Raw genomic sequence first — 26,174 nt, 5'->3', positions numbered from 1 at the left:
TTGGTCCATTTCTCTTCTTCGTTGGTTGAGAGAAGCACTAGATGGTTGAGATCTGTACCTTTACTCACTGCTGCCTCCTTCGGGAAAATAATGTAATTGCTACAGCATGTTCCTGTTACTGACAGAAAATTTACACTTTTATGTTGGCTCTTAAGTATATTTGTTTTTTGTATTGTTTTGTTTTATGTCAGCGTTTTATTAAAACTTCGTGTCTGCATAAAAAAATAATATCTGACTCTTCAGTTATTTCCACTGCCTTCTTATATATTGCTTTACAAGCTGGAAGCCATGTAGTTACATGGAAAAATGACCCATAAATCACTCTTTTTTGGGAAACAAGTGTAGGAGCAGAGAGTGATACGTATGCTCCATGAGTCTGGACAATGACGCAGTTTTGTTTAGCTTTGGTGTCTACCAAACCAGCCATCCACCCAAACAATATTTCAGTTCTTCTTTTAGCTGCATCCCACCATCTGCCTAGCATCGTCTTCTGTGTCATCAACAATGACCGCTCTGCAGTCAGAGTCAAAATAAGCTTTATTGTCAAAGACCATATGTACAGTCATACAAAGGAATCTGAAACTGCAATGTTCCCATGGCCCTCAGTGTACACTAAAACAATATAAAGATAAAAATAAAATAGCAGTCTTATGTACAACACAATGCAATACAATACAATCTTATATAAACAACAGTGTGCAACACAATCATAGTGATTGTGGGTAAGTTTCGGGGGGCTGGGGGGCGCAGTCAGTGAAAAGGCAATGGTGGTGGTTTGGGGGTGGAGGGTTCAGAGGGAAGAGGTGAATGCAGGTCTGGAGTTCGTGTATGTGAGAGCATGGAGTGAATTCAGCATCCTGACAGCCCGATGGACGAAGCTGTGTCGCAGCCCGGAGGCTCTTCAGTCTCCTTCCTGATGGCAGCAAGCTGAAGAAGTTATTGGAGGGATGAGTGGAGTCACCTGTAATGCAGTGAAAATGACGGCCCCAACACCAACAGCGTTTTATAGGTTTTTTTATTTGCGCTGGTTTTTCACTTGGCAACTTTCCAGCTGCCCTGCTTGTAGCACACACAACCATACACCTCAGGTCCTGGCACATCTTTTACAGGGGAGACGTGATCAGTTGATGGAGCTCAGGTGTGTGTCAGCCTCCTCTGACACGGCACCCTGAACCCCCTTCTCCACCCCTCCCCTGCAGCTGAGCCACAAACCACACCCTGCCACAATAACATTTTTGCTTTAAATACAGTTAATAACATGCATCAAGCAGACAAATGTTTTTAAAGCCTTATTTTGGGATAAAGTCACATTTTAAGTGTCTTTCTCATATTTGATTGGTGATGTTATACATGCAACTTTTATGATGTGGTGACTGCAGAAAATAAATATGATAATTGTTCCAGTAGTGTTTGAATGCACCACATGGCCTGAGCATTTCTGTGTGGAGTTTGCATCTTCTCCCTACAACTGCCTGATGGATGGCCTAGATTTTCAGTGTTTCACATTTTTCAGCTGAAGTCATTCCACCATGAACTCAAGTGCCCTCACACAGCTCTGCATAAAACACCACAAATCACTTTCATGCAGTGTGTTTTTTTCCTCTCTTATATCTGTATTATACAATATTGGAAAAGTCTGTCAAAATGGCACTGAAAGATCAGAAGTGTCTTGAGATTATTGTGTGAATCTACAATGTAAAATACACACTTTTATAAATACTTAGCAAGAAGCTAAGGGGATAATAAAGTACAGAGAAGCAGGAACAGATCAATTAGGGGGGAGGTAATAGAAGCCTGATGAAAGGGAGGAACAAATAAATCATGACATTACAAGATGTCAGTGGTCAGACTAAAGTGGGGTCCCTCCACATCATCTAAAGAGCCATGGACCCTTTTTCCTACTGTGCTTCTACTGTCCTTGCTCACTGATTAAGTCATGAATCTTTCTGTTGAATCATTTGTTGACTCTTCCTGTCCCACGAGGGCCTTCTTGAGAGTGTTTATGAATCTTATGAGGCTCTGTGGCCCGTTTCATTGCCCAAAGACAATTATAAAACAACACAGCCTCCTTTCCACTGATGTATCCTAATAACACATAAATTAAAGGACTGTCTCTCGAGAAAACAAGAAGAGCTAGCAGCTAACCCACTCCAAGGCTAACCGTTTGCAAAAAGAAGAAAGAAAAGAAATTAAACTCTGTTTGTGCAACTACTTACATTTTTTTCCAAATTTGTAAATACTTTTTAAAGACAAACAGAAAAAAAGGGGCATTTGTTTTTTAAATAAATATCTTATTTAATTATCCAATACAACTTTGAATATACAATGCCTCATTATTCTTCTGTCTGATTTTAAGTAAGCCAATATGATTTACAAATAAAAGTTTGCCAGCAAAGAATTTAGATTGAAATACCAAAAAGAAAGGAACAAACAAGAGGGTGTTTTTGTGTCACATGAAAGGCTCCTCTCTTCAGCTCAAAATCCATCAATGAAAAAGTTTCTCATACTGAAGCAATGTGCGGCTCTACAGGTTTTACCTGCAGCACCTCTGCAAAGCCTTGTCCAAACCAGCAGGTAATGTCAGCCGTGTCAAGGGTGAAGAAAAAGAGTCTGTCCTTGCAGCGAGTCCTCCTGTAGACGGATCGGGGGTCTGCTGACAGGACCCCTCTGATGGCAGCGACTGCCTCCTCTGTACTGCGCAGAAACTTAAACTGGGGTCTGTGGCTTTCAGACAGTCCTGTGTGTTACACAAGTTTGTTTTTCAGTCTCTCTGCTCACATATGAATGAAGGCTTTCACATTAATTACTGATACAACAGTGCCCCCTTATGGAGACAAACATACAGTGCATCTGGAAAGTATTCACAGCGCTTCACTTGTTCCACATTGTGTCATCTTACAGGCTTATTCCAAAATGGATTAAATTCATTTCCAACTCAAAATTCTACACACAAACCACCATGATGACCAAGTGAAACAAAATGCTTGAAAAATAAAAAACAAATATATAGCATGTACATAAGTTATCACAGCCTTTGCCATGAAACTCAAAATTAACCTCAGATTCCACTGATCATCTGTCAGATGTTTCTACAGCTTGACTGGATATGATTTAGAAAGGCACACACCTGTCCACATGCCGTAAGGTACTATAGTTGTTGGTGGATGTCAGAGCACAAACCAAGCCACAGAAAGATTTCTGCAGCATTAAAAGGTTCCAGTGAGCACAGTGAGCTCATTATGCGTAAATGGAAGAAGTGTGGAACCACCCTTCCTACAGCTGACCGCACGGCCTTCCTGGGTAATCAGAGCAGAAGGGCCTTAGTCAGGGAGGTGTCCAAGAACCTGACTGTCACTCCTACAGAGCTCCAGTGTTGCTCTGTGGAGAGAGGAGAACTTTCCAAAAGGACAGACATTTCTGCAGCATGAGACTTATATGGTGGAGTGTCCAAAGGGAAGCCAGTCTTCAAAGGCTGATGACAGCCCACATGGAGTTGCCCAAAGATGCCTAAAAGACTCTCAGACCTTGTGCACCGTCACTCTCCATTCAACCTGACAGAGCTTGTGAGGCACTGCAAAGAAGAACTGGAAGAAACTGTCCCCAAATAGTTGTACCAATCATGTAGCATCATACTCAAAAAGACCCGAAGCTGCCAAAGGTGCTTCGACAAAGTATTGAGTAAAGGCTATGAATACTTATGAACACTTTTGTTTTTTATTTTTAATAAATGTAGTTAATTTCTGAATTAATTTAATGAATTGCAAGCCAACGTTTATCCCTTTGTCATCACAGGGTATTGTGTGTACAATTTTCAGGTGAAAACTGAATTGAATCAATTTTATAATAAGTCTGTAACAAAATATGAAAACAGTGAAGCGCTGCGAATACTTTCCAGGTGCGCTGCATCTCCCATGATCTCAGTCATCTTACCTGACAGGTGTGCAGGGATGAATTCTGCCAGCTCCCTCTCCGCGTGAAGGCTGAATCGCACATCCAGACTTGCGACAGGAGGCTCTCTGATCCAGCCTGCGATCGTAGTGTAGGCTTCCTCTCCGTAGCAGGGATGGTCTACTTCCAACAAAGGTGGTTTAGTTTTAGGAGAGTCTGAACCTCGGTTCTTACTCTCAGAACTTAAGAAAACGTCTTGGTTCACAAAAGCCTTGACCTCCTCCAGCACATTACTGAGGTCTTTGGACAGAGAAAACTGAGCACTGATATGAGATGAACCTGTTGCGTTAGTATTCGTTTTTTCTTCTGGGAGGAGATTCCCCACATAATCACTCGCTGCTCCTCGATCTTCTGTGTTTAACTGCACATCTATGTCTGATCCTTCAGGGAGGTTAGTGCGGTTTCTCTTGTCGTCATTCATTTGGTCAGTGTTTGAATTACAGGGCTCTGAGTCCTCCTCATAGCTCCTCCGGGTGTCGGGGGAGTCATACTCTGGGATATAGGGTTTGATGTCCAGGACTGGGGTGCCTGCAATCATATCAATGTCTGACAGGTGTAGAGTATCACCTAGAAAATAAAGAAATGCATTCATATTCATATACAGCTAAAACATCAACAAAACTATGTCAGAGTTTAACCAGAGTCTGCTTAAAATAGTGAGATTTAACAAGTGTAACTATTAGTACAAGTGGAAAATTACCCTGTGCTTCAGACAGGGTTCAAGCAACAAATCAGTGCAGCTCCCTCAGAGAAATAACTCAGCTCAGATCAGTACACACACACGTGTTTAGTGACACTGACCGTGTATTTTGTCGAGCTTTGCCAGTGTTAGGCCCAACACATTCGGTCGATGAGGACTGCGTGTCGAGTACACACCGACTCTCTGCCCGTTCAGCCTGGGCGGCCTCACTTTGGCTTTGTAGCTCAGGTGGCCGTTTTTGTGGAAGAGAAAAATTATCCTGCAGAGGCCAGATGACAAAGAAAGGCAGATGATGGGAAATAGTGTTTACGTGTACATGCTTAGTTAAAATGAGTAAAAAAATATCTTGCGAGTTGGGTAACAATATTTGGTAACGTGTTGTACACAAACACACACACGAAACCTACCAAACATGGGAGTATTGCTCCAGGCCCACCAGAGCGTGCTCCGGGTTGTTGAAGACACTCGGCTGAATTCGAAGTTCTGCCCTTGAAGGGCCACAAATAGTGGGCTGCCGGGGAGTCCCGTTCTTCACAGAAAAACAGGAACTAATGTAACCAATTGGGACCGTTTGGATGTCCCCTGCAAATGATAAGAATATTAGGGTCAGGTTTTGTAACACAGACACTGTGTCTAACTTGGCCTCCAATTTATCCTTTGCACTCACTTTTATTCCACAAGTGTGTTTTGTTATTTATTTAAAAAATATATATATATACATATATATATATGATTAAATTAGTTACGGACTTGATGACAGACAATTCAAGTCTTTGGCTTTAGAGCAAAACAAATACTCTGAAGATGTCAACATGGTTTCCTTCTTTCTATTTTGGTCACATTTTAGAGGATACATGACCAACCCTGTTAGCAAAACGACACTGAAACAATGCTGACTTTTCATCTGAGTCATCATCACGGTTAAAACTTACATTTTAAGGCTAAATTAATGTTGGAGCAAATTTAAATTCCTGATGAAACCTGACAGTGTGGTGATAATCAGTCACAGTGAAAATCAGTGCCCCCGTCTCCAAACCATTCACTCTTGCTGGTATTATTCTGCCTTTGTTCACGATTTCAGCTTTATTACAATATTAACCAATGGTGCAAAACCGATCAAGAATCACTATTCAATGCAGGGTCAGTGAAATTTAAGTTTACAGCACAGGCTTAATCACATAGTTTCAAGTATTGGTTGCTGTGTGGGAAATGATTACCCAAATACATAAGCCAATAAAAAGAAAAAGTGCCATGAGTTTCACTCATTAGCTGACTCTGCACGCTGAACATCTCTGAGCCAAAAGTGTTATTTTGGTAGGTATAATTGACGTATTGTTATAAACAGAAATTTAAAGCAAAATAAAGCCTTCCTGAGTAGTGCTCTTTGTTTTAGGGTTTATTTTTTTCTTCCTCTTTTGGTCACACTTTATAGCACAGCACATCACTAAAGGCGTAATTCTTCTGTGGTTAAATGAAACTTTTAGGTATTTTATTTGACATTACAGTGTAATTATATTTACCTACAAATACTTAAAGGTAAGCACACAAAAACAAGTGGGTAACAAGTCAGTGGTTTGGGGGGGTTTAATAGAAAACAAAGAAATATTTATAATGTAAGTAAATGTTAGAAATGCGTAAGTACAGGCTGTACAATGGAGTGGCTTAACCTTACCCAGCAAGAGTATTTTACAGCAAAGGAGACACATATTATATTGCAAGTTTGTACAGCACAAAGTAAAAAAGGACAATTAAATAATAGAAAAACCATCATGCACATCAACATGATGAATATTAAATAACAACATAAACAATAAAGATGTAAAAATTACAATGTAAAGTGGAAAAATATCGGCTAGCTACAAAATTAAAAGGTAATGACACACTAAAAATAGTTATGTCATAATTATAACTGATTACAGTATAACTTGCATCTTCTTTCCTGTAAAATACCTGGAAGTTAAGCAAGTTTTAATCACTCCACAATACAGCCTGCAACACAAAAGGTACAGCATACATATATATATATATATTAAATATTTATTTATAATATAAATCACTGTTTTCCTGTAAAAACATCTCAGTCTCTTATTCTAGTGTACTACCTTTAAGTATTTGTAGGTAAATATATTTAGATTGTAATTTCAAGTAAAATACACTGAAATTCCATTTAATTGCAGGGAAATTGCGCCCTTAGTTGCGGGCTGTGTTACTTTTTTTTTGGTGGAGGGAGGGCTTAGTTTTTGTAATTACAAATGTTTGTGACGCTGGTGGTAGCTACCTCGCTCTAATCCTGCTGGCGACGGTGGTGAAGGTGGTGTAGGTGCTGGAGCTTTAACTTCTTCGCTGAGTCCAATCTTCGACACAGCAGCCTGAACCGCCAGCAGCTGTTTGCGATGAGCTCTAATTGCACTGTCTAGCGTCTGCCTGTTAGACAAGATGTTGAGAATGAGCGTGTAATAATAATGGGAACCCTGAAAAATACTAAAAATAAAAAAGGCCAATGCAAAACAGCACACGGCGTTTAATTTGTTTAGTTCTTGAAATAGCAAGAAGTCTCTCGTGAGAAAAACACGTGGCGGTGCAAAACCTACATACCTCAGGTTCTTGATTTCTTTTCGCATCACAGAAACCTGCTGGTTCAGTTTATCCATGTGCTCGGAGCAGCACTCACACAGCGGACTCATCTTACTAACACAAAGACAAAAGACAGCTCTGAAACGGTGAGCTTTTAGCGGCTGTTGTTGCTCCTGAGACCGGAGAGACTTTGTCAACGCGGAAGTGCATGCTAGACTTTATTGTTGGCCAACCAAGAGTGCTGCACGCGTTAAACTGAAACAGGTCGGCTCCTCTGAATCCCCTCTGTAAGTCTGTCATTGCTGTGGGTTCGTTGGTTTGGGATTATTTTTGCTGCCGTTTCGCTTAAATTACCCGTCCATCATTTAAAAATAATGTGTAGTTACATGTGCTGCACAAAACACGCCATGATGAATGAATGTTTTCTACCAACAGGGGGCAGCAAAGACACGTTTACAGTCTGCTTTTTAAATAAATAAATATTGGCAAACCATAGCACAAACGAAATCAATGTAATGTCGTATATACTCAGTTGTGTTGTCTTTATTGGTACATGTGCATATCCTGCATTTGTCTAGCCCTGAATGGACTAGTTGTTCAACAGGTTTGGCTGTACACAATAAAAAAAAAACAACATAATGTATTGTAAATTTAGGTATTTGAAGTTAACCTCCCCTCAACACCTACAGGGGATCATTGCAGCTTAAGCACTAATGAATCTTTCGAAATCACTAACTAAAGGCTTGTATATTAATATTACACTAACATATGTACAGTCACTGATCACTTTCTTAGATATACTTGTTCAACTTGGCAGCAACTCAGTCCATTGGGCATGCAGATGTGAATAAGATGACCTGCTGAAGTTCAAACTAAGCATAAGAATTAGAAAGAAAGTTGATCTAAGAGTGACTTTTGGTGCCAGACGATTTGGTGTTTTAAAGAGAATGGTCCAAATGAGTGGTAGTTTAAACAAAACTAGCTTTATTGGTCGCATACACAATCATACAGAGTACAGGGAAATGTGTCGTGTCCGAGCTGTGGACAGGCTGGAGACATAGCCACGCCATTCCAGGGCTTGGTGTTTGACATGGGGGGCCTAGCGAGGACCCTTACTAGACACTGGGAGGGAATCAAACTTGCGACCTCAGCTCCAAAGATGTGTGGTCTTACCACCACACTATCCAGTGTAGGATATGCCTTATTGATGGCAGAATGTCCAGAGGAGCATATAGGAAGTCAACAAGGCAACAAATAACCACTGGTTACAAACAAGATATGCAGAAAAGCATTTCTTGAACCTTGAACTATAGGCTACAGCAGCGGAAGACCACATCTAAGTTAAGAACAAATGGCTGAGGCTACAATTTGCAACAAATAAGGCGATAGTTAATCATTAGTGAAAATGTCTTGATGCATGCTCAATCATCCAGGAAGAGAAATCCCAACAAGTTGATTCTGTTCATCTGGACGTCGTGTTTTCAGTGGGAGAAGTTTTCAGAGACTGAAGAAGTCACTTGGATGAGAGACAAAACATTTCTCCAACTGAAAACACGACATCCAGATGAACAGAATCAACCTGTCAATTTTTTTATTTTTTTGTTGCATCCTTAAATCAGCTGATTTACAAAAGTAAATCATACCAGGTCACAAAGCTCAGATCATCTCAACCTGGATTGTTGAACACTGTTGTCGAATATTAAAACTCTTCACTACATACACTCATTCAGCACTATGAAAAATTGGGGAAAATGTTGCCTGATCTGATGAGTCTCAATGACTTCTGCAACATTTAGATGTTAGGGCCAGAATTTGGATCCATCCTACCTTGTATCAGTGATTCAGGATGTTTGTGGTTTAATGGTGTGGAGGATATTTTTCATACAATTTGGTCAACTGAGCATCATCTATACAGCCTACCCAACTACTGCTGCTGACCATGTCGACCCCTTTATGACTACACTGTACCCATCTTCTGTTGGCTACCTCCAGTAGGATATCATAATCTCACAAAGCTCAGATCATCTCAACCTGGTTTATTGAACAACACAGTGAGTTCCATTTACTCAAATGGCCTCCATAGTCATTCAATCCAGTAGCGCATCTTTCGACCTTTTCTGTCATTTTTCTAATTAATCAGTTATTACAGCTTTTACGAGTACCTTTTCCATCTCTTTATGTAGTACAAATGAGTAAATTATAAGCACTACCAGTAGCCACTTGCAGATAGGGCTAAATGTTTCACTACACGTGTCTCAACAGATAAGCCACAGATTAAATCTACAGATATGCTGTTCAAACTGTAGACCAAACATCATTTAATTTCACTCACCAGAGAGGAGAGATGTCATATGTGAACAAAATGGTACATAATTATTTCATTTAATGAAAATCGAGTTAATTCTAACTGCATGTGGATGTCTTTCTCAGTCGATGACTCCTATAATAACGACTACTGTTAAATGATGCAGAAATGACTTTTATTAGATGAATAGTAACTTTTACAAAATTCTGTAAAAATAAATCCACAATTATGAATACATAATTACCAGCGATTTATACCCTTAACTTTTAAATAAAGGCCAGTGAAACTGGTTGCATACTAAATTGAAAGTATATAAAAAAAAAGATCATAAGCTTTGCAGTGAAGCACAACCAAAATAAATAAGCATACAGCTTTGGTTTGAATTCATACATCTTTCAAATAAGCAATGACTTGCCTCATCCTGTGTGTGCACACTACACAGAAAAAGAAGAAAACAGAAACCAACTGTGACGAGGCTTTGTATATATAAAGCAATATCTTAACAGTGCATTTCAGAAAAAAAGTTGCAGTTAATTTCCTGGAAAATATTCCTGAGCCATAGGCTGAGCAGAGACAGTTGGAACTGAGTACACGTTATTTTGTTCAGGCACGTTGATCGAAAGTGTTTCACTCAAATCTAAAAAAAAAAAAAAAAAAAAGACAGATAATTTAATAATTATTAAACCTTTCGAACCAGACAATGTTTCAAAGTATTGTTTTAGTGTATTTTTACAACATACAAACCTTCATTAGCGCGTTTGTTGCCTTGTGATGGAGAGACGTCCTCCTCCTCATCTGGGCCTAAGTCCTCAATCAGGACCTGGCCTGGGGCCTCCTTGCCTTGTGACTCTGTATAGAGGGTCTCCACTTGGGGAGGAGCTGAGGGAGGAGCAGGAGTTACAGCTGGAACAGAGTCTAGGGACTGAGCTGGGACTAAGACGGCATCTGGAGCAGGAGCTGAATCTTGGACGGGAACTGGAGCAGCAAAAGCCAGAGTCGAAGCAGGAGCAGAATTCTGCACAAACTCGAACACTGCTGCAGGAGCAGGAGCAGCAAGGATTGAAGCTGGTTGTGATTCCAGCCCAAACAGCGGAGGCAGAGAGCCGGTTATTTGGTCCTGAATGACCACAGCGGGTTCAGGTACCACCACGACTGCAGGAGTTTCCTGAAGTGCTTCAACTTCTTCCTGAACAGCAGACAGCTGCGGTGTGGGTTCAGTCTTCCTGGGCCTCCCTCTCTTCTTTGCACCACTCTTGTCCTCAGCTCTTGATCTTTTCCGTTGGCTCTCCACCCTGAGAGAGCACCGCAATTAACTTAAACAACAGTGGACATTGAAACAGGTCTTTGTGACAGTTTTGCAAAGCTAATAGTACAAAGTCCTTGACCCAGATCTGTGGCGTCAATAGAAAAAGCAGAGCAACCTTTGCTTTCCTCTTGCTCCATATTCAATATAAACCAGAGGAGTGATAAGCAGCCAGAGTGCTGATAGTGTTTTCAGCATGTACTGTACTGTACAGTGTTTCAACGCGGGCTACTAAACTTTTCTGGCTAGGACCACCACTTTCTTCTACTGCACTTAAGTGCTGAAATTTGTAGATTTCTCCAAGAGCATAGAGGTAAACATAGGCAGCAGCGCTAACACTGTCTGTGCTTTTACTACAAATTTACCCAAAAACCCACTGGTTAGTTTCCTTCTCTTCTGCTTCGGCCTTTCTCTTCCTGAGAAGGTCCCTGTCTCGCAATCGGCGACGGATCCCACCTTTGAAACAAAGAGCCGTGCACAGAAATCATTTTCATATGGTGCATTAGAAATTCAAAGACAAACTGCATGACTGGGTAATGTGCTTGACTCGTGACAATGTAGACTTTCTTCTCCTAGCTACACACTGGCAAACTTTGAAAACAGACAGATTTGTGATATTACCTAAATGTTGATCAAAGGTCTGTATCTGAGTTAACCAATAGGATTGCAGTGTATGCAAAGACATAACCAGCTCCTTCAGCATTTTGGTGTGGAAATGCTCGAGCAGCCAATTTCCAAAGTAGAGATTAATCTTTAAAGAAATCCTACCTTCCTCCTCATTTGGATTTTTATATTCCAACTCTTGTTTCTCTTGTTGCGACGTGTCCTCCATTCTGAGTCCTGCTATGAATGAATTCAACTCATTGAAGGCGGGCAAGCGCAAAAAAGACGACAGAATAACTTCTGACAGTTTTCTATTCCCACCCCTAGACGAATTATCTGGTTAACCATTACCACAGTGCAGGGAGAGTTCTTGCAACTTTGGTCTTATCATATTTGTAAAGCTGGAGGAGTTGGCACAAAACTGACAGACAGAGCGGGGAAGACAACAGCAGGTTGTGTGTGTGTGTGTGTGTGTGTGTGTGTGTGTGTGTGTGTGTGTGTGTGTGTGTGTGTGTGTGTGAGAGAGAGAGAGAGGGTAACAAATATATATGTTGTACTAGAGCTCTTCAGCAGCTGATCTAAAGGCACTGCTGTAGCTTAACAAGAGCAAGACTTTTTTGGACAGTTTCTCAATTAGGGGTCCAATACATGTGAAGTTATTAAGTTTTGAATATGATATCAAGAAAAAACACAAAAGCTCAAAATATTTCTGTAGAAAATTCATAATATTAATCCACAAATCATAAGAAATATGCCTTTTTGGTAGGTAAACCACACTACGGACCAAACAAAATTCCTGTCTTCGTCCACAGTTGGGGCATATACCCATCTTATCGCTCAGATGGCAAGTTGCTCGGTTGGGTTGCGTTCGTAATCTTCTAACAACACATTGAGCCCTGATGTATGTGTGTGTGTGTGTGTGTGTGTGTGTGTTTGAGACACTCAGAGAGAGAGAGAGGGAGAAAAGAGCTATCCAGTAGAGTAAATAACACTCAACTGCCAATTGCTCCCAGCACTGTGGAGGGAAATGTTGAAAGCTCTCTTTCTAAATGTACTGATTTCTGCATGAAGGTGCTCGTAATGCACTCACTTTTCAACGTCATATGAAGAGAATCTATACAGACATTCTGCACTGGTGGAAGCTATGAGTGCTAAGAAGTGAGTGAAAACATATATGTTTAAGTATTGGTTTTCACACACTCGAATTAAAATCACAAAACACAATCATCCAAACCTTCCAGCATAGTTCCAGCAGTTCAAAAGATCCCAAACTGCACATAGTTAGCTCCTCAGCTAATAAAACTCCAACTGACACATTAATAAACCCCCTCCAGCATTACTGTTACAGCCAAAAGCAGACAGGGCTGTCATTCACACACAGCCCCACTGTTGCACAATGAAATGTGAGGAATGTCAGTGTAGATATTACAGTGCCATCTTCTGGCATTGCTTCTCAACTACCAAACACTGATTTAAAAACAGTGTCTGTGTGTATATATACACTGTGCCTTTAACAAGCATGTGGCCAGAGTTAGGGTATTTGCATTGGTTCCCCTCAGCACACTATGCAAACACATCTTGCTAACATTTATACATTTGTTATATTTACTAGACTTAAAACAGGCTATAATTTGATATGCATTTATAGTATTAAAGCTTATTCACTAATTAATTTAGAATAAAACAGAAAAAACTACAACCATAGTAGATTTTCTACTTCAACGCTGGAGAGTGTCAGGAAGTAAAGAGGAGGGGTTGTGTGGGGTACCCTACCCGTCCATATGTGTATATACAATGCTCTCTTTAAGGCAAACCACATATAGCCCTACTTTTTAGCGGTTGGGGGTAGGAATGAGCCATTTAGTAGCCAAGAAACAACACAATTATTTTTTGTTTTATTACAATGTAAAAAAGTATCGAACATTCACAAGACCCAACACACACATATACATTTTTTAAACAGGCATACGTTATGATAGTTACCTCATAATTACACTGCTTGTCTGTTGACTATAAAGCAGTAATGCATTCGAGATTTCCTGTGACACTTTTAAATGAAGAATAACAAAGTTCACCATGTGACCTACTTTATCGCCGTTTAATTGCTTATTTGTTTTGCATACGCTACACGCGTCTGTTCGTGCACATCCTTCGCTGAATAAAACCGACTTCTCAAAGAAAAACCCCGCCGTCTTCACTGAACGACACAGTACAGTAATTTCCTTGCACAAAATAAATTGCACCATAGCACCGTTTCGGGGCAGCGTCATGTTTTGTGACTGCAATGCCTTTTTTTTTTAGAGGCGATGGGCGTTTCTGGACGCAGATGGCGCTGTTGAGCATATATTTTGTTTCAGTCCCGTTTCCCTCCATGGTTTCCCCTCTCTCCGACTAACTTAGCGTTTGGCTCAGTTCATTATACAGTCCTATATTCTCCCTCCATTAGGGCATCTCTGCCTTTGGACTGAAGATCCCAGCAAAACCCCGAGGAGAAAAGTTTAACTTTCATAGGGCAAAATGGACATGAAAAAGAGGATCCACTTGGAGCTAAGAAACAGGACACCGTCTGATGTGAGTCGTGCTTTTTTTTAAAACCAACCCTTAGTTTTCAGGCTAGCCCCTGCTAGCCTAGCTTGCTACTTTTTTTGCTTTGCGAGTGACCCTGTGTGGCTAACGTAATGGTGACCACATGGGCTTTAGATTGTGTTTCTCATTTATAACGGGGCGGAAAACAGTCGCATAACAAGCCAGAGCCTTTATGCTGGTTAGGATTGGGCGTATAGGGGCAACGAGACGAGAAAAGCTATATTCAGTCGTTACTTTGAAACGGCGATTCCCCCCAGCTTGCTGGCATTATTGCAGTGCTTTAACCGTTTCGCAGCCTCCCTGGTCAATGGTGCACACACACGATTCAGCTCCACTCCACCGTTGTAGCACAATTAGTAAACTTCTTTTTGCGCCTATATGAGGAGAAAGCAGTTTACTGTGCTGCGTTCGGCATTCACAGAGCGGTATATTTTATACAGACCTTGGAAGCCATGTTTGCTGCTAGCATAACTGCTTAAAAAAAAACGAGGAGCTTTTTTGTGTAATAATTGCAAAATTACTTTAAACTCTGGTGCTGAACAACAAACGAGTTTTGTAAACGTTAAACGGGCCGTCGCAGATCACGAGTCGTATGTTCACATTTCTGTGGAGTATACGTCTACATCAAACGGCCACAAAGATTCAGGCAGCGACAACAAAAAACACTTGGTTCACGAGTCATCCGTACCTTAAACCGCTAATGGTGAAAATACACCGCAACTCCAAAACCTTAGAGCCGGGAGACACTCAACAAACAGCCAACCGCTGCTGTTGGTGCTGATTTGTTTAAAGACACGTTGCAATCTGTAAGTTTTTAAAGGGAGTGTACATCCATTAATTCCCTCATTAATTCTTCTCTAGTTGTGCACCAAGCTATAGTATCACTTATCATCCGTGCATCGTCTTAAAGACGACGACGATGAAGATTCGCATGCTTATTGAATGAAGCCTGATGGTCCGGGGTTTCAGAACCATTCAGACTACCAGCCAGCTAACTTGGTATTAGGTTCCCGCCATATTACCCCCTTCTCGCTACCGGTCAAAGACAACAAAATCTATCCAGTTGTAAAGTAAAAACACCAAACACGACTACAATGTGCTCCAGTAATCGTTACTATTGTTAAACTTGGCGCTTGCTACCACACAGATGCATGTGTTGGCCAGCGGCTTCATTGACCGAGCCAGGCTGCTCGAATGACACGGAGATCCGGCGCACCGCGCTTCATGCGTGGGCAGCCAAAAGCTCCCCGCTCGGCGTTCCCCCTCGTATCATGCACGAAATAAAATCAATTTAACACCGAAAAACCACTTTCGGTTATATGTAAATAACGCTTATTGCTCATTCTTAATAGCACTTTCCGCCATTGAAGCGTTCGGAGGACTGCATACTGTAGCTCAGGAATCGCCATGTTGTCATTCTGTCGTCTTTGAAGCTCTGGGAGAAAGGAACTGTCTCCATCTTTGTTTTTTACTAAATTTCCGTTCTCAATATATTTCCTTCGCCACTTCGACCTGAAAGCGATGCTGTACCCTCTAACAAACTGCCAATATCGGTCGTTTGCTCGACGACAAGGAATATTCCACTTCCCCCATGAAAGCTGGTTTAACGAAAGAAAAAAAGAATCTCTTTACTAAGGGTGTATTCGCAATCCTTTCCGTTGCTGTTGGGTTGGCTAATGGCGGGCAGACAGACCTCTCTAGCTGCTCCTCTACGGCACGGCAGCGTTTAAAAGGGGCAATGGCTAGCCTGTAGCGAGCTAGCTCACAAAATCATTGCATTTGTCATTAGTGACTGCATCAGCAGGCCATGGGAAGCCGCTGCTTTGCTCTTCCTCGTTTCAAAGAAATCAATAGACGACCTGTAGCGGTCGGTTAAACGAAGCACACAGTGATAGCAAAGTGTTTTTAGATAGAGACTGAGTATCCATTTTGGTGTTTTTAATTGAGAAACGTCTGTCTTTGACGCTTGACAAGAACTTTTTTGGTAACGTTTAACAATGACTTGCGCAACCAGTGTGAGCTTTAACAGAGTCAAAGTAACTCCGCCTTCAGAGTTGTTTTTTCTAATATTTTAAGCAACTATAAAACGCCTGTAATCATTTTACACAAAGTGAAGGGCCATTTTACAAACACCACCACCCACTGATTATTAATACGTTAGGGTTGCTCTGTTCCCCGAACGCCTTTCTTAATGATTTTGTTTGGAAAAAATTAATAATATTAGCAAAATGTATTTTGGAATATTTAACATTTGGTCTGTTTTAAAATACACTTAAGTTCTAAAAGTTTTGCAAGTAGTTGTAGTACTTGCAAATGCATTAAAAAGTACAGGTAATTTTAAAAGAATACTATTTGTTTGTTTTTTCAATCTCAGGTACGAGAACTTGTCCTGGACAATTGTCGATCAGTTGAAGGAAAAATCGAAGGTCTCACAGCTGAATTTGTCAACCTGGAGTTCCTCAGTTTGATAAACGTCGGCTTAATCTCAGTCTCTAATCTGCCCAAACTAGGAAAACTGAAAAAGGTAAGCGGGAGTGATTATTCATTCTCATATATTCATGACAAAAAAGAAAGGAGGGGGGGAAATAAAATGTGCAAAGAACCATCTGGACTAATCTCTCTTTTTACTGTCATTCATTCAGCTGGAGTTCAGCGACAACAGGATCAGCGGCGGGCTTGATGTTTTAGCAGAAAAACTACCCAACCTCACACATCTAAACCTGAGTGGCAACAAATTGAAAGACATCAGCACATTGGAACCATTGGTATGTGTTCACATGTGTTTTGGGGGTCATTTACATGCTACACACTTCACAAATAGTAAACCAGCTAATGCAGTGTTCATCATAATCATTTTGGGAAGTGAGGTTTCAGCAGCTTTGTTTTGATTACTCCACTCATAGCCAAAGGTATTTTAAGGGATAACCCATTCAGTAATTAATGGTCTCGCAAACTTCAGACAGACGGATCTCTGTCGTCTCACATTATCTCATTGTCACATGTAAACTGGAGCCTAGTACCATTACTACCACATTTCAGCGACAGTCTCATCACAGCATTTCTCTTCTCTTCTTGCCAACAGAAAAAGCTGGACAACCTGAAGAGTTTGGACCTGTTCAACTGTGAAGTGACAAACCTGAACGACTACAGAGAGAGCGTGTTCAAGCTGCTGCCCCAGCTCACCTACCTGGATGGTTATGACATGGAGGACAGGGAAGCCTCAGACTCTGATGGAGAGGTGGACGGAGACGGTGTAGACGATGATGAAGATGAAGGTATGAAGTTGTGCTTTGCTGTAGTAAAAATAAGAGCAGGTATTTTTTTTGGTTGTCAAATCCAACGAACAGACCGTAAATGAGGTTTTACCTCTGTGTTGGAACGTCCCATTGTTGTTCAAGAACAATTAAAGACTCCTCGATCATTCATGCCATTGCTCTGGTGACATGTTCGCTCATTATGAAAAATGCGTGCACCGCAGTAGCTTATTTAGAAACGGCTCCACGGCTGAGTAACGGCAATCGCTCTCTCATTTCTGTAAAGTGAAAATGTGAAAGCGATCGTCGCGATTAGCCTCCGCACGCTCTCACTTTGCGGTCGACTGATTGTTCCTTTTCACTTTTGTGTCGCAGAAGGAGAGGAGGAAGAAGACGAGGACGGAGAGGAGGAGGACTTCGATGAGGAAGAGGACGATGAGGAGGACGAAGAGGAGGTAGAAGGAGAGGAGGATGACGAGGAAGGCAGTGGTGAAGATGAGGTGAAAAGTGAAACGAGCTTGGTGGAGCTGTCGTTAAAGCGGGTTGATGCACGGTCTCATTTTTTTTAACGTGTAAAATGTTGTTCACATAGGAGGAAGACTTTGGTCAGGATGGAGAAGTAGATGAAGAGGATGAAGACGAGGATGAAGATGAAGATGGTATGTAACTTCTTAAAGTAAATTTACTCACAATTTTGGCTCAAACATCACTACAAGAGTCAGTCGAAGTCTCTCGATATGTCTGCACAACTCAAGACTGAGACTTAATTCAGGGGTGAGACAACTTGTTGTTTTTCTTTGTTCTGTAAGATGGAAATAAAATAGACTTATGTCTTGGAAAAGTGCATAAAACAATGGAAAATTATTAACTTATAGATCATACCCAACTGTTAGAAAGCATTAAAAACATCAGAAATGTTCCAAAAATGTCAATCAATTTTGAAACAAAGAATTGAAAAACACTTGAAACATATTTACATGCATGACTTGACTTGAGTTGTCAAGTGATACAACACCAGCTGTTACACCATGTAGGGCAGTCCCCAAAGTTCTTCACGACTCCGTCAGCAATGTGGGAACCCTTCACCTGGTACACAGAAAATAGATCTATCTTGTCTTCTTGATGTTGCATCTGTTTAGAGATTACTGCTTTAGTGATCACCTGTTACTGACATTTATCTTTATAACTAAAATAACAGTAGTGCTCAGTCAATCCCAAATAACATGTGATGTGAGAATGTTAGTCACTTAACTAAGAACAAAATCTTGCACGAGGGCGTGACTGAAGATGCATTTCTTCCGCTTTATTTTGTGCTCGTAATCACGCATCGTTATAACATGTAGGGACAGCAATGTGATAGCGACCATTATTAAGCGACTCCCACAGAGTGTGATAAATGCAGAGATTGAATCTGTTTAAAATGGGTGGAGGATTACTGTATTCATGCTTGCAGATGCAAGAATTTGTGTAGTTTTGGCTCCTTGTCACAACAGTTTTCTTCTTTACCTTCAGAAGCAGAAACCGGCAAAGGCGAGAAGAGAAAGCGAGACCCAGAGGATGAGGACGACGAGGACGATGACGAGGACGACGACTAAGAGCTAAAGTTGAAAACGAGAGCCTACCGAGTTACCCCTCCTCTCCCCCACAAACCCGAACGTCCACCCTCCTACAACTCACACCGCCTTTGTAATCCACGTCAACCCCCCTCCCCAGCGCTGAGCTCTTTTTATGGGGCTAGACTGTACCGAATGGGTGGGCCGAGTGGAGCTGCCCCCCACCCCCTCTTTTTTTTTTTTTTTTTCTCCCCCTGCCCCCCATGGAACTGAGAGCCACCCAACACCCTCCACCTCACCCCACTCACGGCCCCCGAGGTTCTCAGGCAGCCCACCACTCAGCATTCCACAATTTCACTGTCGATCCCTCTTTATGTATTCCCGTGTGAGGACTTTGGGACTGGTATCTAGTTTTGGGTCTGTGCTTTTAATATTTTGTTGGATGAATAATTTTTGTTGTTGGGTTTATTATTTCTCTTTTGTCTTTTAATTTTTTTTTTCTCCGTTCCTTATTTTTCCCAATAAAATTATTGCTATAGCAGCTGTGCAACCAGCGAGCCATGATTTTTAGTGTGGCTGCCTGTTGCACAAATCAAGGTTGTAGCTACATTTTTACTTTCTGTATGACAAAAAAACAACTTTGTAAATAAAATGTTAACATTTTGTGCTTTTCTTTCTTCATGCTCCTCTGTCCCCAAATTATTTCAAGAGGATGGAAGGATAACTCTTCTCAGCACTGGGTAGTACTGGGTTTGACCCCATTTTGCCATCAGAACTGCATTAATTTTTTGCAACACAGATTCAACAAGATGCTAGAAACATTCCTCAAAGATTTTGGTCAATATTGACATGATGGCATACAGTTGCTGTACCAAAATAACTCTGGCACTATTGTTTCACTGAATCACTGAAACAATACAGGATAAATTTATGCTTTCATCGTTGTTTATGACAAATCCTGACCCTACTTCTTTTATCCAATTTTGGTGAGGCTGTGGGAACTGCAGCCTCTGTTTCCTGTTTTTAGCTGACAGGAATGGTCTTCTGCTGTTGAAGCCCAAAGAGATGCTCTTCTGCATACCTTAGTTATAACAAGTGGCCAATAAAGTTATGGTTGCCTTTGTTACCCAGAGACCTCAGTTTCCTGTTAGCTGACAGGAGTGGGGCAGAATGTGGTCTTCTGCAGATATAGCCCATCTGCTTTAAGGTTCAAGAGACGTTCTTCTGCATATCTTGATTGTAACGAGTTTGTATTTGCCTTCCTTTCAGCTCATAACATTTCCTGACCGCTGTGTAATTCCTAGAGATGGTTGTGTGGGGAAAACCCAGTAGATCAACATTATCTGAAATACTCAGCCTAGCCTGTCTGACACCAACAACCTTGATGCATTCAGTGTCACTTAAATCACCTCTCTTCGTTGTTCTGATCCTCCATTTGATTTTCAGCAGATCATCTTGATCACATCTAAATGCGCTGGGTTGCTGCCATGTAATTGGTTCATTAGATATTTATGTTGCTGAGCAGCTGAACAGTTGTACCTAACAATGTGGCCAGTGAGTTTAAAACATTATAATGACCAGTAGTGACGTAAGTGGACAAAATGCACCCAAAGTCTTTCACATAAAATTCCTTTTGCCCAGACACAACAGGAAATACCAAATGCAGCAGATTTAAAAGCCAAATCTAAAAAAAATTTTTGCCACCTGTTAATTTTGTTTTTCCTTTCTTTTCTTTATGTAATCTGCTATGCAGCAATATCATGGGGAAAAAAATCAACTGGCAAATTCAGAATGCTGAAGCCTCACTTTGGCTTTGGCTGAACTTAAGAATACATTCCTACACAGAACAATTGCTTCTTTTTGTCACAGGACAAAGGCACTGTTTCACAGCCGATACGAACAGGAGAAACACTTACTGTATAACAATGCATATATACAATTTGGTGTCTGTAAAATAAGGACAGAAAAAAGCCTTTCAGCCAAAGTTAATTTTGGGGGCTCAGAAATCTGAGTTCGACTATTGAAATGGGGACCAAAGTTGGTTTGTGTTTTTTGTCTTTTCCAGCATAAAATTGACTCTTGGTGTATCTGTCTGTGCACTGCAGCTCACTGGGAAATGAAACAGAGAAAATTCAGTTCTAAAACACTGACTTTAGAAAATACCCATTTTGACTTATTCAGCATCATATTTGGTTCAACTGCACTTTGCCAGATGAGGTCTGTGAATTTTGTCTCCGATCATTCACACTGGAATCATGTTGAGAGGGGGCATTTAGCAGCGCCTTTAAATGCACACATGGGTGCTTAAGTATTGTATTAATATAGATAAGAAAAAAAGGTTCCTGCCCCTCACAAGCTTGTAGTTTATAGTTCGTTCTGTAACTAAGTGCAGTCATTTTTCACTTTACAGAAACAGCAAAGCAACCTCAGGACAGAGCCCACTGCTCTGTAACACCTTTATTCTTAATAATAAGACCAGAAATGACAACAAAACTGCATTACTGAATTGTGGAGAGACGATAATCTCTTTTAAAGAGTTTATGGCTGCTGATCTACTCCAGGCTGCCCTTATAAAAAAAAAAAAACACTACCCAGACAATCGTGTACAGATGGAAAATGTTTGTTTCCATGTGCTGCACTCTCAGACTCTCAAGTAATTTGTAGTCAACCGAGGAAGCGGTGCTGTTTTTGTACAAAAAAAGAAGAAATATTCACATTTTTGTTCATGTTTGATTGACATGTTTTATATTTCACTTATTTTCTGCTCTACTAGAGAATGTCAACAGTCAGAGATAATTTGATTACCCTGGAAAATTTAAGAATTTTAAAAAATACATAAAATTTTTACTAAATACATTTTAAAGACACAAAATAACTGCATTAAAATCTGTGGAAGTCTGACGCAGTGAGGCTCGTACAAAGTCGGCAACAACCAATAAATGACATAGTTTATTAAATCAGACAGCAAATGCTACAAGTGAGCTACATTATTGCTCCGGCGTAATGTAAGAGACTGTCAGTGTGCATGCTTTAATGCCGAGAGGTCTCGGGCAGGGATTGATATTGCTTCATTTCAGCTTGTCGAGTTGTTTCTCTCCCCTCTGAGGACTCAGTGTACGCCACATTCATAACAGAGCAACAGAACGATCATCATCTGCAGAGTTTTACTATCACAATTTTCAGCAAGAGCAATAATAGTCATCACGGTACCACAACAATGTGATGATAACTTGGAGGAAATGGCAAGAAAAAACACTTATGGAGAAACAACAGTCCCTTTCCCCTCCCTCCTTATTGTTAATTATTCATACTAATGTATGATGTGCGTATATTGAAATTATATTCTACGCGAGTGAGCCATTGAGGGTAAGACAAAGGCAAAGGGTATCAGAGCTGGCAGCGAGTTTCCGATTTTGATGGCCCAGTGACTTCACACGGTATGAAATCAGATTAAACTAGATGCCATTTCTCCACCAATTAAAGCATTGGATTGTTAGTTTTGTAATTAGAAGCTGGAGAGAAATTTTAAATGTAAGGAGTGGGACTTTTGTTCTACTACTACTACACTACTGTCTTTTTGGTAAACCTCTACAGATTAAGATAAACACAGCCCTGTGTGAAAAGTTATTTGTACACTTGTCAGATACTTTATTGGGTACACCTTGCTAGTACCAAGTAGTACTTATGTAAAACATTAATTCTTTGTGGCATAGACTCAGCAAGAGCCTGGAAACATTCCTCACAGATTTTGGTTCATTTCTACATGACAGCCTTACATAGTTGGAGGCTTGTTATCCCTCAGAGCTGGAAGAGCCATCAGATGACAGCTACTATGTAGTTATAAATGAGGATGATATGGTCAGTAGCAATACTTGGTGTTTTAACTAGTGCTCAGTTGGCACAAGAGGGAGCCAAGTTTGGCAAGAAGATATCCCGCACACCACTGCACACTACCAGCAGCACGTACTGCCGATAGGCTACAAAGGTAAGATAGAACTGTGCTTTGTTTATATTCTGTTTATGCCAAATTCTGACCCTACCATCCAAATGTTGCAGCAGAAATTGAGGCTCATCAAACCGGGCAACATTTTCCAAATTTCTGTGGTCAAATTTAGATGAGCCTGTGTGAACTGTAGCCTAAGTTTTCCCATTCTCTGATGGCACCTGGTGTGGTCTTCTGCTGCTGTAGACCAGATAGGTGCTCTTCTGCAGATTTTGGTTATAACGTAACATAAAGTGATTATTTGAGTTTGAGTTCTCTTCTGACCTCTGCCATTAACAAGGCATTTTCTCCCAGAGGACTACTGCTCACTGGGTATTTTCTCCTTTTCAGACCAATCTCTGTAAAACTTAGAGATGGTTTTTGGGGAAAATCCCAGCAGATTGCCAGTTTCTGAAATACTCAGCCCAGCACGTCTGGCACCAACAACAACGACATGTTCAGCATTACTTAAATGACCTCATTCTGATTCTGTTTGAACTTGTCTATGTGATTAACCAATTAGATATTGGTGTTAATATACAGTTAGAAGGATGTAATTAAAGTCCTGGTAAGTATCTAATCCAATATCTAATTGGTAATTAAACAACCATAACAATATAACCACTTGAGTTTGCCTTGAATGAGGCCTATTATGTTCTTTTCTACCTCCCTATTTTCAGTTTTGGACTTTACTACAGTAGCTTTGCATGATTCACAGTTCTAAATAATTGTTATACTCAGCTTTGGTGCAGTTCCTTCGCTCCCCTCAAGCCAACTTTCTTCTGGCTGCCCCTCAAAACCAAAAGGCTTTGAACAGCAGACGGGTGGAGTTGCTGTGTCCCTGAGATCACCATGTTAAGGACATCTTGCAGATCAAAGAGTAGAAATAAATTCAAACTTAGCATTTACAGATCTTTTGGCTCGCAGGGATCACATGGACACACACTGATCTCAATATTGGATCCTTTGGTTGTTTATTAGGAGTATCCACCACAGTGTGTATATATATATGATGGATTACCAGGTTCCAGTAAATGCAACATTACATTTTAGGTCCTCTTCTGCTTTTATTATACATCTTAATATATTCACTACCGCTCTTATGTGGATGAAACATATAAAGAGCTTCTTTGATAGTCTGGATGATTGAAATCCTGAACGGCGAAACATTTCCTTAGACTAAATGATACCACAGCTGGCGAAGCTCTATTAACATCCCAACTAAGGCACTTGGTCCTTTATCCACATATGTCCAAACAGTTGTTTAAAAATCTGGTGCAATTGCATTTAATCATTAGTTATTATTAATTTCTGGCTCTCTTCAACAGCGTCTTCTGTCCTGTCTTCCTCCCCTCGCTCCCTGAGCCTGGTTCTGCCAGAGGTTTCCTGATAAAATGGAGTTTTTCCTTCACACTGTTGCCAGGTGCTTGTTCATCCAGGGATCACCTGATTGTTGAGGTGTTCCTCTGTGTTATTGTAGGGTCTTTAACCTACCTTTTTTTTTTTTTTAGTTTGTTTAGCTCAACAGTATATTACAGATTTTTTAACTCTGTATTTTGCCTCACTACCAGTGTCATCCTCCCAAAAGCTTGCAACCCCCCAACGATGGACACTTTTAAATTAGCTCTAAAGATCTACCTCCTCTTCACTTGCTGTTATGTGTCTTGCCATGTGAGTTTAGTGTTTTTGAAACTGGGTTTTTGGAGCTCTTGAATGTAAATGCATTTGCCCAGAAAGCACTTTAGGTCAGTTGCAGTTGTTTTAAATATGCTATATAAATTAAATGAACATGCTGTGACTAGACAATAAGAAAATGGACAACTTTAGAGGTATTTTATCAGGGAAGAAAAAACATTTTCAACTGCAATTACATTAACCTAAAAAGAATAAATTTGCAATGTATTTGTATCAAAGTACTGGAAGAGCCTGTTGTGTTAATGAAAGGGTCCACCAGATTCAGCAGTAGGCAGGCAGTTTGCTGTTGAAGGTTCAGCAGCTATAAAAGGACTGCTAAAGAAACAGGCTGACTCAAAATGCCAGCTGCTGTTGCTATTTAACTGGTGATATTCAGCATTTCAGGCTGAGAATTTATTCAGACGGCATCGCAACTCAGCCGCTGAACGATGGGAATGTGTTGAGACTGGTCCTCTAGTGGAAGTTAAACATCGGTCAGGCATTGCTGCTACTGGACAAAAGTCAGCATGAGATGCAGCTTTGCTAGAACTGTCTGGCCAAAGGTCAAAGGGGTCGCGCACGCATTACAATTGCATTGATCTGTATGTGTGTACGTGTGTGTGTGTGTGGTTTCTATGCTGCACCTGAAATGTGCCAAATCTAGAAGATCACTGTTGTGCTTGTGCCCGTGAGTGCGTCAGTACAGGCATGTGTGATCACTGGTGCTACATCTGACCATTTATCTTAGTATTTACCTTTAGACTGGCATTTATAGTGTTTTTCTAATCCCACAAACCACTCAAACCAGCTTCTCAAAGCAAACTAACATGCTTTGCTGCTGTGCTAATATCTGCAAGTGGCATCTACATCTATGTGTCCGTCAGGGTTTTTTTATTTTATTATTATTATTTAGGAATGTATCTCTTTAATTAGCTGGGAAAAATACGAGTTAAAACCAGCTGCCTGAAATCTGAAAACAAATGTTCTGGTCTGACTGTACCATGGTGGTGGCAGAAGCCATGAGAAACACTTCTACAGTTTAGATTTTTATCAGCTGTTCAGCTAAAACAGTATATGCACACTGTGCAGTCACAAGCCTGCTGTTTTAAGGTTAAGCTTTTAAAAATAGATAGAAAATAAATTACAGAGTGCGTAAATCGGATGTGGACCAGGTTGTCTTTTTTTCCCCTCATTTTCGTTTCAGAAGTGTTTTGTTTTTTAGCTGAAACAGTGTACTGGTATTTTATACCTATTCTAAAACGATAAGGCATTTTACGTTTTTAAACATTAAAACATGGTTAGTTTTGATAAACAGTCTTGGACTGCTGTGGACTTTAAACCATAACAAGAACCTCCGTGAGCAGCAGATGCAGGCTGCTTAGTCATCACAGCTCCGTAGATATTCAAAGTGAGCCCAAGAATTCACGCTTGTAAACAGCGGCGCACAAATCAATCCCCACTCATGGTCCACTTTAGGGACGCACAGATTGTGAAATTGTTGCTCAGAACAATAATTTGGCTGATGACAGGGTTCTTTGTTTGTTTGTTTGCTTTTTTGTTCGGATTTTATTTATACCAGCTTCTGAGGCAGGATAGCAGAGAAATCTTGTGCTGAGTGAACGCTCTCTGAACATTCGCCCAGCACAAAATGAATGTGACACAACACTGGTAAATGTCATCCTATTTGTCTTT

General features: G+C 40.6%; 3 protein-coding genes across 4 annotated transcripts; 1 reads left to right on the top strand and 2 right to left on the bottom strand.

Moving 5' to 3' along the window:
• Positions 1–2,270: 2,270 nt before the first annotated feature.
• trmo (tRNA methyltransferase O) lies at positions 2,271–7,591 on the bottom strand. Its single transcript, XM_086295497.1, has 6 exons — positions 7,244–7,591; positions 6,927–7,072; positions 5,056–5,230; positions 4,750–4,907; positions 3,931–4,515; positions 2,271–2,737 (listed from the first exon to the last, which is right to left on the bottom strand). The coding sequence occupies exons 1-6, from the start codon at positions 7,330–7,332 to the stop codon at positions 2,502–2,504; spliced, it is 1,389 nt and encodes a 462-aa protein (XP_086151623.1). The 5' UTR covers positions 7,333–7,591; the 3' UTR covers positions 2,271–2,501.
• Positions 7,592–9,685: 2,094 nt separating this feature from the next.
• Positions 9,686–15,754, bottom strand: hemgn (hemogen). Of its 2 annotated transcripts, XM_086295494.1 has the most exons (5): positions 13,417–15,754; positions 11,599–11,673; positions 11,196–11,286; positions 10,272–10,819; positions 9,686–10,164 (listed from the first exon to the last, which is right to left on the bottom strand). In XM_086295494.1, exons 2-5 carry the CDS (start codon positions 11,660–11,662, stop codon positions 10,058–10,060), a joined length of 810 nt encoding a protein of 269 aa, XP_086151620.1. In that variant the 5' UTR covers positions 11,663–11,673; positions 13,417–15,754; the 3' UTR covers positions 9,686–10,057. The 2 variants fall into 2 exon arrangements, with proteins under 2 accessions (XP_086151620.1, XP_086151621.1); XM_086295495.1 differs by having other exon boundaries at positions 11,208–11,286; positions 11,599–15,753.
• On the top strand, positions 13,771–19,019 carry anp32b (acidic (leucine-rich) nuclear phosphoprotein 32 family, member B). The gene is made up of 7 exons (XM_086295496.1): positions 13,771–14,004; positions 16,394–16,543; positions 16,662–16,784; positions 17,102–17,294; positions 17,649–17,773; positions 17,866–17,932; positions 18,786–19,019. Exons 1-7 carry the CDS (start codon positions 13,951–13,953, stop codon positions 18,866–18,868), a joined length of 795 nt encoding a protein of 264 aa, XP_086151622.1. The 5' UTR covers positions 13,771–13,950; the 3' UTR covers positions 18,869–19,019.
• Positions 19,020–26,174: the final 7,155 nt, after the last annotated feature.

The sequence above is a fragment of the Aulonocara sp. 'chitande type north' Nkhata Bay genome, linkage group LG6 (genome assembly GCF_057382095.1).
Source record: "Aulonocara sp. 'chitande type north' Nkhata Bay isolate Kocher_YH1m ecotype deep benthic linkage group LG6, A_spYH_male_GT1.1, whole genome shotgun sequence".
NCBI classification, from domain to species: Eukaryota; Metazoa; Chordata; class Actinopteri; order Cichliformes; family Cichlidae; genus Aulonocara; species Aulonocara sp. 'chitande type north' Nkhata Bay.
The sequence above is the reverse complement of the archived record's forward strand: the minus strand, read 5'-3'. Positions and strand labels throughout refer to the sequence as shown.

What these genes read in the sequence shown, in the direction of transcription:
- trmo (XM_086295497.1), bottom strand. Translation starts at nt 7,332, where the DNA reads ATGAGTCCGCTGTGTGAGTGCTGCTCCGAGCACATGGATAAACTGAAC. An exon ending in GCCAGCAGGATTAGAGCGAG is followed by an intron (nt 5,231 to 6,926) that starts GTAGCTACCACC and finishes TATCATTTGCAG; the next exon opens with GGGACATCCAAACGGTCCCA. An exon ending in CATCCCTGCACACCTGTCAG is followed by an intron (nt 2,738 to 3,930) that starts GTAAGATGACTG and finishes TGTAACACACAG; the next exon opens with GACTGTCTGAAAGCCACAGA.
- hemgn (XM_086295494.1), bottom strand. Translation starts at nt 11,662, where the DNA reads ATGGAGGACACGTCGCAACAAGAGAAACAAGAGTTGGAATATAAAAAT. An exon ending in ACTAACCAGTGGGTTTTTGG is followed by an intron (nt 10,820 to 11,195) that starts GTAAATTTGTAG and finishes GTGCTCTCTCAG; the next exon opens with GGTGGAGAGCCAACGGAAAA. An exon ending in CAACAAACGCGCTAATGAAG is followed by an intron (nt 10,165 to 10,271) that starts GTTTGTATGTTG and finishes TTTTTTTTTTAG; the next exon opens with ATTTGAGTGAAACACTTTCG.
- anp32b (XM_086295496.1), top strand. Translation starts at nt 13,951, where the DNA reads ATGGACATGAAAAAGAGGATCCACTTGGAGCTAAGAAACAGGACACCG. An exon ending in GAAACAGGACACCGTCTGAT is followed by an intron (nt 14,005 to 16,393) that starts GTGAGTCGTGCT and finishes TTTCAATCTCAG; the next exon opens with GTACGAGAACTTGTCCTGGA. An exon ending in AGACGATGATGAAGATGAAG is followed by an intron (nt 17,295 to 17,648) that starts GTATGAAGTTGT and finishes TTTGTGTCGCAG; the next exon opens with AAGGAGAGGAGGAAGAAGAC.